The sequence below is a fragment of the Trachymyrmex cornetzi genome, unplaced genomic scaffold (genome assembly GCF_001594075.2).
Source record: "Trachymyrmex cornetzi isolate Tcor2-1 unplaced genomic scaffold, Tcor1.1 scaffold641, whole genome shotgun sequence".
Taxonomy (NCBI): Eukaryota; Metazoa; Arthropoda; class Insecta; order Hymenoptera; family Formicidae; genus Trachymyrmex; species Trachymyrmex cornetzi.
In genome coordinates this window covers 250,209-264,488 of record NW_017299961.1, presented here as the reverse complement: position 1 = coordinate 264,488, position 14,280 = coordinate 250,209, and the positions used below count along the sequence as shown (strand labels likewise).

The 14,280-nt window shown below is 29.1% G+C and overlaps 2 protein-coding genes across 2 annotated transcripts; one reads left to right on the top strand and one right to left on the bottom strand.

The window, feature by feature from the left end:
- On the bottom strand, positions 1-1,129 carry LOC108766971 (uncharacterized). The gene is made up of 2 exons (XM_018516573.1): positions 518-1,129; positions 1-153 (listed from the first exon to the last, which is right to left on the bottom strand). Exons 1-2 carry the CDS (start codon positions 771-773, stop codon positions 35-37), a joined length of 375 nt encoding a protein of 124 aa, XP_018372075.1. The 5' UTR covers positions 774-1,129; the 3' UTR covers positions 1-34.
- Positions 1,130-7,857: 6,728 nt separating this feature from the next.
- Positions 7,858-10,349, top strand: LOC108766950 (uncharacterized). The gene is made up of 4 exons (XM_018516539.1): positions 7,858-8,152; positions 8,485-8,610; positions 8,746-9,132; positions 9,706-10,349. The coding sequence occupies exons 1-4, from the start codon at positions 7,963-7,965 to the stop codon at positions 10,347-10,349; spliced, it is 1,347 nt and encodes a 448-aa protein (XP_018372041.1). The 5' UTR covers positions 7,858-7,962.
- Positions 10,350-14,280: the final 3,931 nt, after the last annotated feature.

Sequence of the window (14,280 nt, the reverse complement as noted above, 5' to 3'; positions counted from 1 at the left end):
TTATAAAACGTTATTGGACATAAATAATCGTACATTATGTTTGCTTCTTTTTCTTTTTTTTCATCTCTGCTTTTTGTTGTCTTAGCTTTTTTTTCTCTTCTTGACGTTGTTCTCGTTCTTTCGTGCGCCAGTATAATCTGCGCGCAACAATAACTGTGCGAAAACAAAATTATTATTAAATAATAATAATTATTATTATTATTAATAAATACTAATCTTATAATAGGTATTATTATTAAATTATAAGATGATATTAGATAATAATTATTAAATTATCTAAGTTATAGTAAAAAAATGCCATCTAATAAAATGGTTATTATACAAAAATATCAATTTAACAAAAAGTTCGTGTAATTTGCTAACCAATAAAATAAATAATTTTATTATTTATTATCGATTATTATGAAAAAATTCTCAATTGTTTGAAGACGGAATATACACATAATACGATAGTGTAATTATATCTAATTTAAATATTATGCAAATTTGCAATGAAAAGGAAGAAATATACATATACCAAGCAGAAATGTCACAATCGATACAGCGAAAATGAATAGAAAGAAAGACTGGTACGATGCAAGCCACGTATGCAAAATCGTGTTCCTCGACTTTTGCAGATTCTTTGTTAAGATATCAAAGGCGCCCTTTTGGAACTCCTTCTTTTCCTCATCGTTCAACTGTTGATATCTTTCGATCACCTTTGCAAGTTTTTCTTGTACCTCATCCGGTATCGTATTGTCATTTTCAAATGGATTCACAAACTGTTCTTCCATATGGAGTACAACGAGTACAAGAACTTAATTTGGAAATAAGAGTAGCAGAGGTCTGCACGAATGCGGGATAAAAATTACACTGATTGAATATGTACAATCAAACTCAGCAATCGAGTGGACTCGATTAGATAAGGAATGTTCAAAATACGCTGAGATACGATAGTAGTGAGTTTCTTCAACGAAGCGACTTCGAAAACTGCATTTGTGTACACTCGGCGAAATAGAAGTACTTGTTATTACCACGATAATTTACAAATGCGATAAACGATATTTCAGTCTTTGTTGGCTCGGCAAGACAGAAATTGTCAGACTAATTGAAGATGTTATAAGCGTTAACAAACTATAAAGACGATCTATCAAGGACATTCGATTTATCGTTATTAATTCAATATTTATCAAATGGGAGTGCAAATAGGTCGACAGAAATTATACTATTTTTTACCTTTCACAAACTGAATAAATTATCTTTTTGATGTTACAATTTTTATGATTAATACAGGTTTTATAATTAATAATTAATTAGAAAAATCTACAAAACTTGCGCTTGATTATCCGCGCTAACTCTCATTAGCCCTGTTGTTTATTGGTTATTTTTATATCCTAAACAAGCAACATTTCAAAAAAAATATAAGAAATCGCAATTTGCGAGCAAGTTACCCTCCCGAATATTCAGTTTATTTTTATACACTGAGAAAAAAAATTTATTCATCTAACCACACACATGTACTTATTTGCAAATTTGATTGATTCAACAAATTTTATTTAATTGAATTTAACTGTAGTCTGTTTAGTATTAATCAGTTTTCGTTAAGCAGACCACGGTTAAATTCGATTAAATAAAATTTATTGAATTAACAAAATTTGCAAACAACTACATGTGTATGGTTAGATGAACAAATTTTTTTTTTCAGTGTACACATGTTCCTTTTAAAAACTTAAATTGGTGTTACACACCAACCTACTTCGTCTACTCTTAGATTCTTTGTTCTGGCCAGATTGAACTCACCTTTCGTTGCTCCTGGCCAACATTTTGGCTTCATATGCCAGAAATTGACAACAAGGAGAAATACTCCTTTTTGCTGTCGACTGCTGCCGACTAACATCGTCAGCAGTAAGCGTGAGATTTTACGCTTTTGTACGATGCGCGAAACACGAACGCGTCGCGAAGAGGCCATAATATTAATAAAATTGACTAGATATTAATATAAGTAATTATAAATAACAATAATAATAATAACAAATCTATTAATATTACGAATAAATGTCGCGTTTATTCGAAAAATATAAATATCAGGACTTAAGATAAATTTAAATAAAAAAAATTTTTAAATCATCAACGTTTCAAAAGTTTCGAATATTATAAAACTAGATTAAATTTTTTAAACATTACAATATAAAGAAGAAAACTTTAATTTAAAAATAAACTGAAAATTATTATAAATCGATTATTATCCGACAAAATTCAAAGCCCATATACGTATTTTTAACGATTCGAACGATTCGTTGCTGACTCTCATCTCAAAGCATGCGGAGATGAAAAATTCAGATGAATGATGCAAGATCCGAAAGGGATAATTTTCCCTCACACACACACACACACACACAGAAAAATACGCAAGTAATAAAATTACTCTATTAATAATTACTTACGCAAGTAGTAATAACTTATTTCAAGTATTTCAAAAGTTTATGTAGGTATCCGCAAATCTACCATAATTTCATCAGAAGCATTAAATTTATTCAATGTATATATTTTGAATATTCTCTTCGATCAATTTTATAATATTCTTTAAAATTTTAGATTCTTTAATATTTTATAATATTCTTTAAAAAAAATTATATTCTTGTTTTGAGTACATATTAATATTAGAGTTTTTCTAAAATTTTGTAATAAATATATTTTAAGGTTATTATTAAGAAAAAATATTCTTTGTTAAAAATAACCGTTATTTAAAAGAAAGAAAATAAATTGTGTAATCACTTTTTTTTAGCAGTAGATTGATATTTTTCTGTGTGCATCAATAAACACATCTCTATGTATTTTATAAGTTATTAGAATTATTTTTTGTATAATTTATTATTTCAAAATTAAGTATTCTAAGTGATGCAAAACTCTGAACGCGATTTTAAAATAATTATGAAATAAAATTCTTCCATTTCTTGAAATGTATATGGATCTTACATCATATTACTACTTTAACTGGTATAAAATCCAGTTACTACGTATGGATAAGTTATAAAAGTTTAGGCTAAAGTCAGTGCATTGAGATAAATAATAATTAGGAATCATAAAAAATATCTTCTATAAGAAAACGAAATAAATTATATGAATTATACTACTTGACATTAAAATATTTGTTATTATATCATAAAATGTACACGTATATATATAATTATACGGCAATTGAAAAAAATTCTTAAAAATTAATATCTATTTATATATCATTGTTTTTTGCACTAACTTATATAAAATTTAATCCTGGATAAATATTTGAGAATAGGATAGATACACTGAGAGAAAAGTGTTTGATATTTGTGGTACTATAATTGCACAGTAAAATAATTATGATTAGGAAGTCCATTTTTATGTTCATTGCCGCTATAAAATAAACATTATTGTTCAATAAATGTAACCGCAATGTAACACGATGAATACAATCATTCTTGAAAATTGGTTTAGTATTTATGTGATAATAATAACAAAAAGTATATTAAGAAAAACTAAAGATATTCTTAAGTAGTATGTGCGACTATCATCCATAGCATAACTTGATTGACTATACTTGTATATTAAAATTACTATTAATATACAGTTCCAAAAAAATAACCATAGATTAGTAAATTATGTCAGTTGTAATCATTTTTTTTCTCTCAGTGTATTTGATGATATATGAATACCATGAGCTAATTTGAGTAAGAGTAGCAAATTAAAAAAGTTAATATGTTTTATTTAATCTCTTATCTTTCGTTTTCTATATTTTTATATTTGTAAAAAATTATAATATATTTCTTATAGATATGCAAATTCAATAAATTTTAATGTACATGATAATCTAAAATTGACCAAACAATATTATTAGACAATCAACATAATTGTTAATAAGCAATATTCTACTATTTCCTCATGGTATTCTCAATTATTCGAAAAATTCGGCGATTGTATACAGTATGTACATTCGAAAATATCTTCCCAAGTCGAAATTTTAGTACTACTTGGAATCTCTTTCAATCTCAATTAAACCTTATAAAGCTGTTTTGATACTTGAATAATCAAATAAAGCCTTTTTAATATCACTTAATCTACTTCTATTTAGAAAACTTCTTTTGAACCAAAAGTAAGAAATCTCTCAAGTAGCACACAGCGCTTGCAAAGCGTTAACAAAGGTATATATAATCGCTTTTTTAGCGCTTTTCAACGCTGTGCTACTTGGGCTTGCAATAACTGCCATTTACATGCTCAACGTAGGAGCTCAATTTATCAGATTAGAACCTATTACAAATCTCAGAATCTACATATGTCATCTTTAGAGTCTACATACGTCCTAAAATTAACGTTTAAAATAAGAGCAAAATTACGACTTGGATTCGTATGCACATTAAATTAAACTCATATGCACAATAAATTAAAAAAAAAAGAGGTATCCAGGATTAAGTTTACCCTAATCTGTTTTAACCTATCCATTTTAAGGCAATAGATGTATGGAATGCCACACATATACTTATCGAAATAGTAAATGTTATTAAATTTATGCATATATGCATTTAGATCTATGATATACTAATCAAATTACCATACATTCATTACCTCAATAAAAACGTAATTAATTCATAACTCACCGACCTGATGTGCAACAGTGGAGTTATATCTGCAACGTCGCTACGATGATTCTGTAACAAAAAAAGGTAAAATTCAAATTAAAATAGAGTAAGGAAATAATGATTATTTAAAATAATAATTACTATATGAACGCATGTAGAGTTTTATGAAAAATAATCATGCAATTTTTAAAACATAATTTTTATTCATCATTTAATTAGATATTTATGAAAATAATTATACATTCTCTGAAGGAGACTCAAATAAGAATAAATTCGTAAAAAGTTTTAAATTTTTAAGTAATTTCTCTTTTTTTAAATTATTATTTTTAAATCATTGTAAAATGATTTAAGAACAAGCAAAAAAAAAGATTAATTTTACATAAGTAAAAAATAATATTTACCGCAAGGTTGCTCCACCGGTGCCCGATGCCTCTCCCAGACCTCCTCCTCCTCTCAGAATCGGATTGACATCCTCTCGCACCGGACACTCGCGTGAAACACTCGCGAATAATAAACTATAAACGCGCGCGGACTAATCATTTAAAAAAGTCTTTCGCGCGACACTGCGGCACTCCACGTTTACAAAACCCATGATAAGATTTCTATGTCGATCGGTGGAATCAACATCACATATCGACGAGTACTTGCGAAACACACGATGAATGCCGAACAAGGGTTAAGCCCCACACGAAAGAAAAAAATCGATCGGATCGAGTCCGTCACCTCTGTTTTACGCAAAATCACGTTTAAAATTGACTCAGACATACGCCCTAACTGCTAGTTCAAGTGGGCCACAAGTGGTGCTGTACCACGAGCTCCCAAGAGACTGGTAGATGTGACAAGCGTCTCTAATAAGAGAAATGTTGGTACCATTGCCGATTGTCTAACAATCTAGACAATGCAGGAAATGGGATCCAACCCCTCGTCGACGAGTTAGTCCTTTTACAGACTACTAGAGCTAGGCTCTGATTAAGTCAGATTAAACGCGATTTAGGCTGGTAGATAATAACAGAGAAGTGAGCGCCCTGACCAGAGTTATACAACTCCTTTTTGGGCGACTCACCAGGGCGTAATTCTGTAACTTGTTATGCAATCGTTACGTGTTCATAACGACTGCATAACTCGAGTTACCGAATACAGGCCCAGAGAAGAATCCGAGTCGATCGATTGTTTCTTGTCGCTAAGGACCGAACATTGGCCGACAGACAGAGCGCGTCCTCAATTAGCCGACAGCAACCGAAGTTGCTAAACCGCGCGAACACGCACTGCGAAGTGCGTGACATTACGCGGTCGGCATCACCTCGTGCCCGAGCACTTGGCGTGAGAGCGTTGCAGTGACCGTGGCCACCTAAGTAACGTCCCAAAGAGAGTTCCGCTTTCCTGTCAAACATCGAAAATATGATTTCATTGTCGAAATAGAAATCCATCGAATGGGTTTTGTTAAAAGTTAGTCCATTAGTCCGATAACTTTAACGGCACTCCCGAAGCAAACGCGCGACGCGACGAACCGGCTGCGATTCGTTCACTTTTAATTAAATCGGCGGACGAGGGTACGTTAGCTTCCCCGTCATTGGATTTTTACACGAAGAGAACAATTTTACTCAATATCTCAATAAAAATTTATCTAGATGTATCATTCAGATAGATCTGAAAATTTTTGGATATTTGAGAAAACCGTTCTTTTCGTATATATCCTCTGGGTACTGAGCCCTCCCACCACGTCAAGGTGTACCCGTGAGAGGGAAGATAATCTGAGAAATGTAATATGTAACTATTATCTCAAGGTTACCACAGAAAATGAATTTTAAAATTCCCTGACTTTTCCAGGTTTTCCAGATGGAAATAGAAAATTTTCCATGAGTGTAATATAAAATATGTCAATTTTAATATTTAGACTCACGAATTGTAGGAAAGCTAGTCTATATTATTAAAAACAACGCAGAAAAAGTTTAGTAGCATAGTACAATTTTGGATGCAAATTCAAGCCACAGCAAAAAATTAATTAGTTTTGGAAAAAAAGAATGCATTTATGACGAAAAAGAGGAAACAAATACGAATACCGAATTAAATATAATTTTAATTATTTTATTAAAATTATTTAAAGTACACAAATTTTGAACGTATTTGACTGTAAACGTCATATATAATTTAAAAAATTATAACGATTATTTGGAATAGGAACAGTTTCAGGGAATTGTGAGCAAATTTCGAAATTCCAGACTTTTTTACATTTTCCCCTGACTTTTCCCGATTTCCATGACTAATTTCAATTTCCCTTACTTTTCCCGGTTTTCCCGGTTTTCCAGGTCTGTGGCAACTTTGATATATATATAAAAGAATTGCTCTTAATTATATATAAAATTATACATAATTATGTATAATTATGTATAGTTTTTTAACATTTACCCGAACTTGACTTTTTTAAAAACAAACAATGCGAAAATTATCCTTGTGATTATTTTTTGTACTTTTTCCCTATTTCATTATTTTTATTATACTAAACAATAATTTTATAAAATAAAGAAGGATACATGTATGTGAACATATTTCATATACAGGGTGTTTCTTCTAACTTGATTATCTAACGTATCTTCGTTGTTTTTAATGATACGAGAAAATACCACAGGAGAAAATTGTTCGATTCGAAGAGGCACATATTATGATAAGCAAATAATTTTTCTCAAGGTCATATTTCTTGAGACTTCAGGGTCACTTCAACTTTTTTAAATGAAACTGTATAATTTTTTTTTACACAATACGGTTCCTCTAATTATTCTGAGTATAAAAGTATTAAGGTACTAATATAAAAAAACTAATAATTTTCGATATTTTATATCATATTCTGGCATATATTGGCATAAAATGTTAAATAACTCGTAAACTATTAATTTTTTGATAATATTACCATAATACTTTTATGAACAAAATAATAAGATGAATCAATTAGTAGAAAGAAAACACATAGTTGCTTTAAAAATATATGCATGCAAAATACTTTGTGTAAGAAGTTTCTAATAAAATATTTTCGAAAAAAAGAACATAACAAATTCTCTCATTTTTATCACTTCTAAATGATATATCTAAATATTAGATTGCCAAATAACAATTTCTTAGTAATCAGTATAATCACGATATATTTATTTCATAATATGGCGAAGGAGACCGCGGACACGGATTTGTATACAAACCTTGAGAGAAACTCTCTATCCGTCGACTTTTACAAGACTCACGGTCAAGACTCAGTCGCTGAATGGATCATCAAACGAACGCAGATATCAGAGTCAAAAGTATTAATTGTGAAAGTGTTCCAACATATTAATTGTGAAAGTGTTCCAACATATTAATTACGTGTTCAGTGATCTGCAGTAATATGTCACAAATAATTCACACATCTGATAAAAATAAGAAACATAAACGTGCCAGTATAGCTAATGTATTTTCAAGCACGCCAATCAAATCGGCTCCAATAAAGCCTGGCAGTATATCTTTATCTGAGATTGGTACAGGTTCTTCTTCAAGTGGAGGTAAAATTACAAGAAATTTAGGGTCACTGATACGAGGTGAGGAAAAAATTATTATACATATACTCATGATTATACTTTTACAACTTTTCATATCATAGATTTTCGATTGAAATAAAGTCGTTAAGTCTAACAATAAGTTAAAAATTTACCTTTTAATAATATTATTATAATAACAAATTGAATTAAAAGTATATCAAAAGCAATTAAAAGTATATATATCTACCTAATTACCTAATATTTATTATATTATGTAACTGAAATTTAAAAAAATAAAAATTTTAGAAAGATATCTCCAATTTTTTAAAAATTAAAATAAATATGTTATACTTTGTAAAATATATATAAATACTTAAATTAATTTATTTTAGTTCTGGAAAACAAGCACAAAAGATACTCGAAGGAAAAAAAGAGATCAAACATAAAATGGAGAATGGAAGGCTCTGACAGCGAATGGGAAGCCAAACCAATAAAATTAATGAATCAATCTTTAAATGGTTAATGCCAATTAAAGTTAGGAAAAGATGTATTTAGAATCTTCTACAGAAATAGTTTTCAAATTGTCGAATATTAAAGTATATTTAACTGTATGAGATCCACACTGTAAAACTAATGTATTCTTTGTATAACAGAGAAACGAAAGAAAAACTTAAAGAGCAAGAAAAAAACTGTCAAAAGAAAGCTAATAGTGACTCAAATAAGAAACAAGGATAATGAATGGGAAACCGAATCGGAAAAATCAATTAATGAAGACTCAATATGTTCTCTATCCACCTTAAAGGACGAGCACATAAAACTATTTGAAGATCCGAGCAGTACACCGGAGAAAACTCGAGATGCGCCGACAATATATGAAGAAATTCTGCCGGAATCACCGATTCTAGGGTCCTTTAGAAAAAGATCACATTTAATTTCAAAAAAGAATGATATCATACTACAAGATGAGCTGCTTCCGGTGAATTTGTTACCATCGGAAATACGAAATTCAGAGGAGGCAATCGAAGATGAAATAATATTTGGTATATGTTTTATGTAAAGTATTTTATCGGAAATAATTGTCAAAATTCTATTACACAATTATTGATAACTATCTAATAATTCTTTTCAGGTTCTAATAGTTTAATTTTTATATAATAATATTTATCTTATATTATTACCTTTATTTTAATCATCGCTGGTTAATTAATTTTTTTTATTACCTATATATCATTTATTATTTACATATATCTCTATTTGTGCACATCTATCTACAGGATGGGCTATTTTAATGTTTCTACCTAAATATTTTTTTTATGCCTTTCAGAAAAATGTTTCAAACCTAAAATGTATTATTTGAAGGATACGCCTAATAATAACATCAAATGTTAAAATTGATTTTTCAAAGTTTCATGGAAGCATCTCCATTTTTTTAAATATTAAATTATATATGATTTTTTACATAATATTGAACATTAAAATGAGGACGTTATTAAAATAGCCTATCCTATATCAATTAATGCTTTCAATATACTTTTGCAATTAAATCTTTTTTTATGAAATATTCTTTCTGCTTAAAATATATATAATTATATATAAAAAAATTGCTGTTTTAGATTATGAAGGCAATGAAAAAGCACACGTTTCGTTACAGAAGCTAGAAATAAGTCCTAAACAAACATCTGAAAACATTAGCTTTCTCGAGACAACAAACTTTCGTCGGGATCAGTCTGTCAAAACATATTCGAGGAATCCTAGGAAGACTTCTCCGCATTTTAGATTATCTTTCGAACTATCACCAATCAGGCTTATGAGTTGGCTTAAGCCAAAACTTCCTAATGCTTCTAGGAAGACAGAAAGTACTTCTATTCCTCCAGGAAAATGTATTTCTCAATATCGGAATAAAAATAATAAAAAATGGAAAACTTACAGAAGCAATTCTTCTGAAGAAGAACTTAAAAATGACAAACGCAAGATGAAGATTAACAAAAGGAACATGAGAAACCAGAAGAGGAAGGTTAGAGAAGCCTCCAAAAGAATGAAAACCAAAAGAGCCTTCCAATCCACATCGAAGCAAAAATATAATATATATGATATATATGATGAAACAGACATCGAATTTGAAACTGGTGGTCGAGATGGTAAAAGAATGTCTTTTCGTGAATTTTGTCGAAGTCAAACAAATGATGGTCGAAATCGTAAAATGTCTCCCTCAGATAATATTATTGAAATATCTTCATCATCAGATAGTCTTTTTTAGGGAGATATTAAACGAGATCGTTAGATTAGGTTAGATACCCGACTTTATTTAATATTAAAAATTTGTATACATTTGATTTGTTTTGTAGCTGTTTATATACTAAGTATATACTTTGTAAATATATCTAATTGCAAATTTATATTTTTCAAGATCTACATCTCCACAAATTTAAATTTTTCAAAATGTCTACAATTATTTATAATTATGTATCAGCCAAACGTGTTAACATAATTTTCCTATGTAAATTTATGTTAAATATATGTTGCACTGCAATTATTTCCTTTCCTTTTGTTATATTTTACAAGTTATTGTAAATATTCGATTGGCTAAATTAAAGGCACTTCAATATGTACCCCACTCTCTATTTAATACAAAAAGTTTGTAAACATTAGGTTATACGACCTCGCAAGAAAGGCATATAATCTGATATTTTTCGATTTCGCTTCAGTAGATACGTTTTGTCTTTGCTGCTCAGTTTCTTGCTGCAAAATTATTATACACATATGTTACAAAAATGAAGCAGAGTATCTATTCACAATCTTCCAAAATATCTTATTAAAATTTTCATTAACTTTGGTTCTTAGTACATAGGAAAATCTAATACTGCCATATTTCAGTGAGAAGCTCATTTTTAACATCATGAATCTCAGGTAAAAGAAGTAATTAATAGAGTTCCGTGCGTATAATATTATAAAACCAGTAATAAATACAATTGACATATAATCAAATACGTGAAAAAATTAATTATTTTACTTTTTATTTTTATTCTCTATTTAAGAAATTACAAAAAAAGACAACCATATGTGTATTTAAAATTAAAATTATTTCAAACCGTTTAAAGTAATGACGAATTAATATTTTAGTGTTTTTAAGTATCATATTGTCGATTATATTGTATAAATTTGAATTATTTCGAATTTAAAATACACATCAATTGGACATTTCATTATTACTCTTTATCGATAACTAATTATTAATTAATAATTTATTAAGAATTAATTTCTAATTATCTTGTTAGTATAGCACAATATCGCGTATTAAATTTGAAACAAGATTAAAAGAATTTTTAACTTTTTTTGTTTTCATTTCATTTAAATATATCAAAAGTTAAATGCTAATTTATCTAGTTTATGTTAGTATGTTTGAAAATGCTAATTAAAATTTTAAAGCTTCAATAAGATTATATTTTATAAAAATTAATATTTGCTCTAATGCAAATTAAATTTAAACTAAATATATTTAAATTATACGTTTTTTTTTCATAAATTCCTAACTAATATTATTTATTATATTATTTTACAAATCTTCCATAAAAAATTAGAATGTACACAGGAATATACATTGTGCTGCTATTCATATTATTCATAAATATGAAGGAACAATTACAAAGTTGCAAAGCTTCTGACGTAAAAATTGCCGATAAATTTGAGAGGCAAAAATCTTGCCAAGAAGAAATAAATAATGTTATTTCCAAGATGCTCGATTGGAAACGTAAATTTGAAGCGAAGCTGGCGATAATAGAGAATGATATACATAGAATAAAGATTGATATAATATCAAACATTGAAAATGAAAGAAAACTAAAGATACAGTTATTGCATCTTTATAAGCAATTAGAAAGCAGTAATATCAATAGAATCATGATATATGACTTACTTTGCTTAATGGGTAAGTGATGCTACAATAAATATTATATTAATTGTAATTTTATTTTAACACTTGTGTGCGACATACGCGTGGCACAAAATTATTTTAATAAATTATATATTTATATTTTTTGACCGTATATTTGAGAAACTCAATTAATACTAGAAATTTAACTGCCTATTACGGTCGGAGCTGGATCTTCGCTGCTTTTTAATAATTCAATCTTGAATTACTAATATATACTATATATGTACTTGCATATATACCATATTGTAGTCTTTATATATTAACATCTTTGTAATATATGATGCTTGATGGTAGCATCAAATTATTAATCGCGATTAATAATTGCTTGTCAATTTAATTCGCGATTACTAGAATAGTTTTAATTGCGTTTATTTAATCCGGAAAAACATTTCGGCGCGCAGTTAGAAAAAGACTACAATATGATATATATGCAAGTACATATATAGTATATATTAGTAATTCAAGATTGAATTATTAAAAAGCAACGAAGATCCAGCTCTGGCCAGGCTGGCTGGCCGGCTGGCTGGCTGGCTGGCAGGCTGGCTGGCTGGCCCGGCTGGCCAATTAATTTTTGGAATTTTGTACTGCGACGTCCTACTGTGCTAAATTATATTTATTAACATTTGCATTCTCTTGATGGTTCTGACGATGGTCACGATTTGACCGAAACGTTTACATGTAATTGTATTTTAAATATACGACTTGTGCGAATAATAACTTGCGTATATGGCCGTATGCTCTTTCTTATTTTTGTTTTGGAATATATATAAGTATTTTATCTAAATTGTAAGTAATTCTCCTTTTATGTAATTTAAATAAAAGGAGAGTTACTTAAAAATTATTTAAAAATTTTATACAAATTTATTTTTGCTAAGATCTTTAAAAAAATATATAATTATTTTAAAGAATACGTATTGTATATAATTACTTTAGAAAATATACAATTATTTTATAGAATTATTTTATATAATCATTTTATAGAGAGAGAGAGAGAGAGAGAGAGAGAGAATATAGAATTATTTAAATCATTTTATTTAACAATGATTTAAAAGTAATCATTTTTTAATAATTGTCAAATAAAATGATTTAAAAACAAGCGAAAAAAGGTTAATTTTACACAAATAAAAAATAATATTTACCGCTAGGTTGCTTCACCGGTGCCCGATGTCTCTCCCAGACCTCCTCCTCCTCTCAGAATATAATTGCATCCTCTCGCACAGGACACTCGCGTCAAACACTCGCGAATAATGGACTATAATCGCGCGCGGACTATAACTTGAGTCCGATAACTTGAACGGCACTCCCGAAACAAACGCGCGACGCGACGAACCGGCTGCGGTTCGTTCATTTTCAAATAAATCGGCGACGAGGGTACGTTAGCTTCCCTATTGGATTTTTACACGAAGAGAGCGATTTTACTCGATATCTAAAAATTTATCTAGATAGATCCGAAAATTTTTAGATTTGAAAAAATCGTTCTTTTCGTATAAATATCCTCTGGATACTGAGCCCTCCCACCACGTCAAGGTTGTACCCGTGAGAGGGAAGATAATCTGAAAAATATAATATATAGCTATTATCTATATTACTATTCAATTACTATGCAATCGATTAACTTTTAGAAACGAATATCAAACACGCGTTTGCAATTCGTTATTAATACGAAATAAAATCAGAGCAGATAAAAGGGCTGAATCTTTATTTATACATAGATGATGTCTGTAAGATATGATTAGAGTCAATGAAATAGGCTATAGAGACTAATCAAAAAGATAAATGTATCTTTTATTACCGATAAATAGTTCCAAAGTTATGGTTAATTTTTGAACGGATCGTAAATAAAAGGTGCACAAAAATAAAAAATTAATTAAATTATTAAACTATATTAATTGTAAAAGCAGGAATTGTGTTATTTGCACGAGAGTATTCATATTAACATTGCTTTTTTATGACTCGTGTCCTCGTGTGATACTGTTCATACAAACAAGCAGCCGTGTCGCGTGCCGCTCTTCTTCACATTTCTTTTTGAAACATAATAATCGCAAAAAGTGCTAGATATAATACGAAATGTTGTATTTTATGAATATTCGTATAATACGATTACTAGTATGATTTAATTATTCATTATGTACAACGTTTCGTATTATATTTGGTATTCTTCGCGATAAGAGTTCAAAAAGTAATGTGAAAAAGAGCCGCACGCGAAATGACTATCTGCTTGTACGAATCTCATAGCGTTTTCGGCCCGATCGGGTTT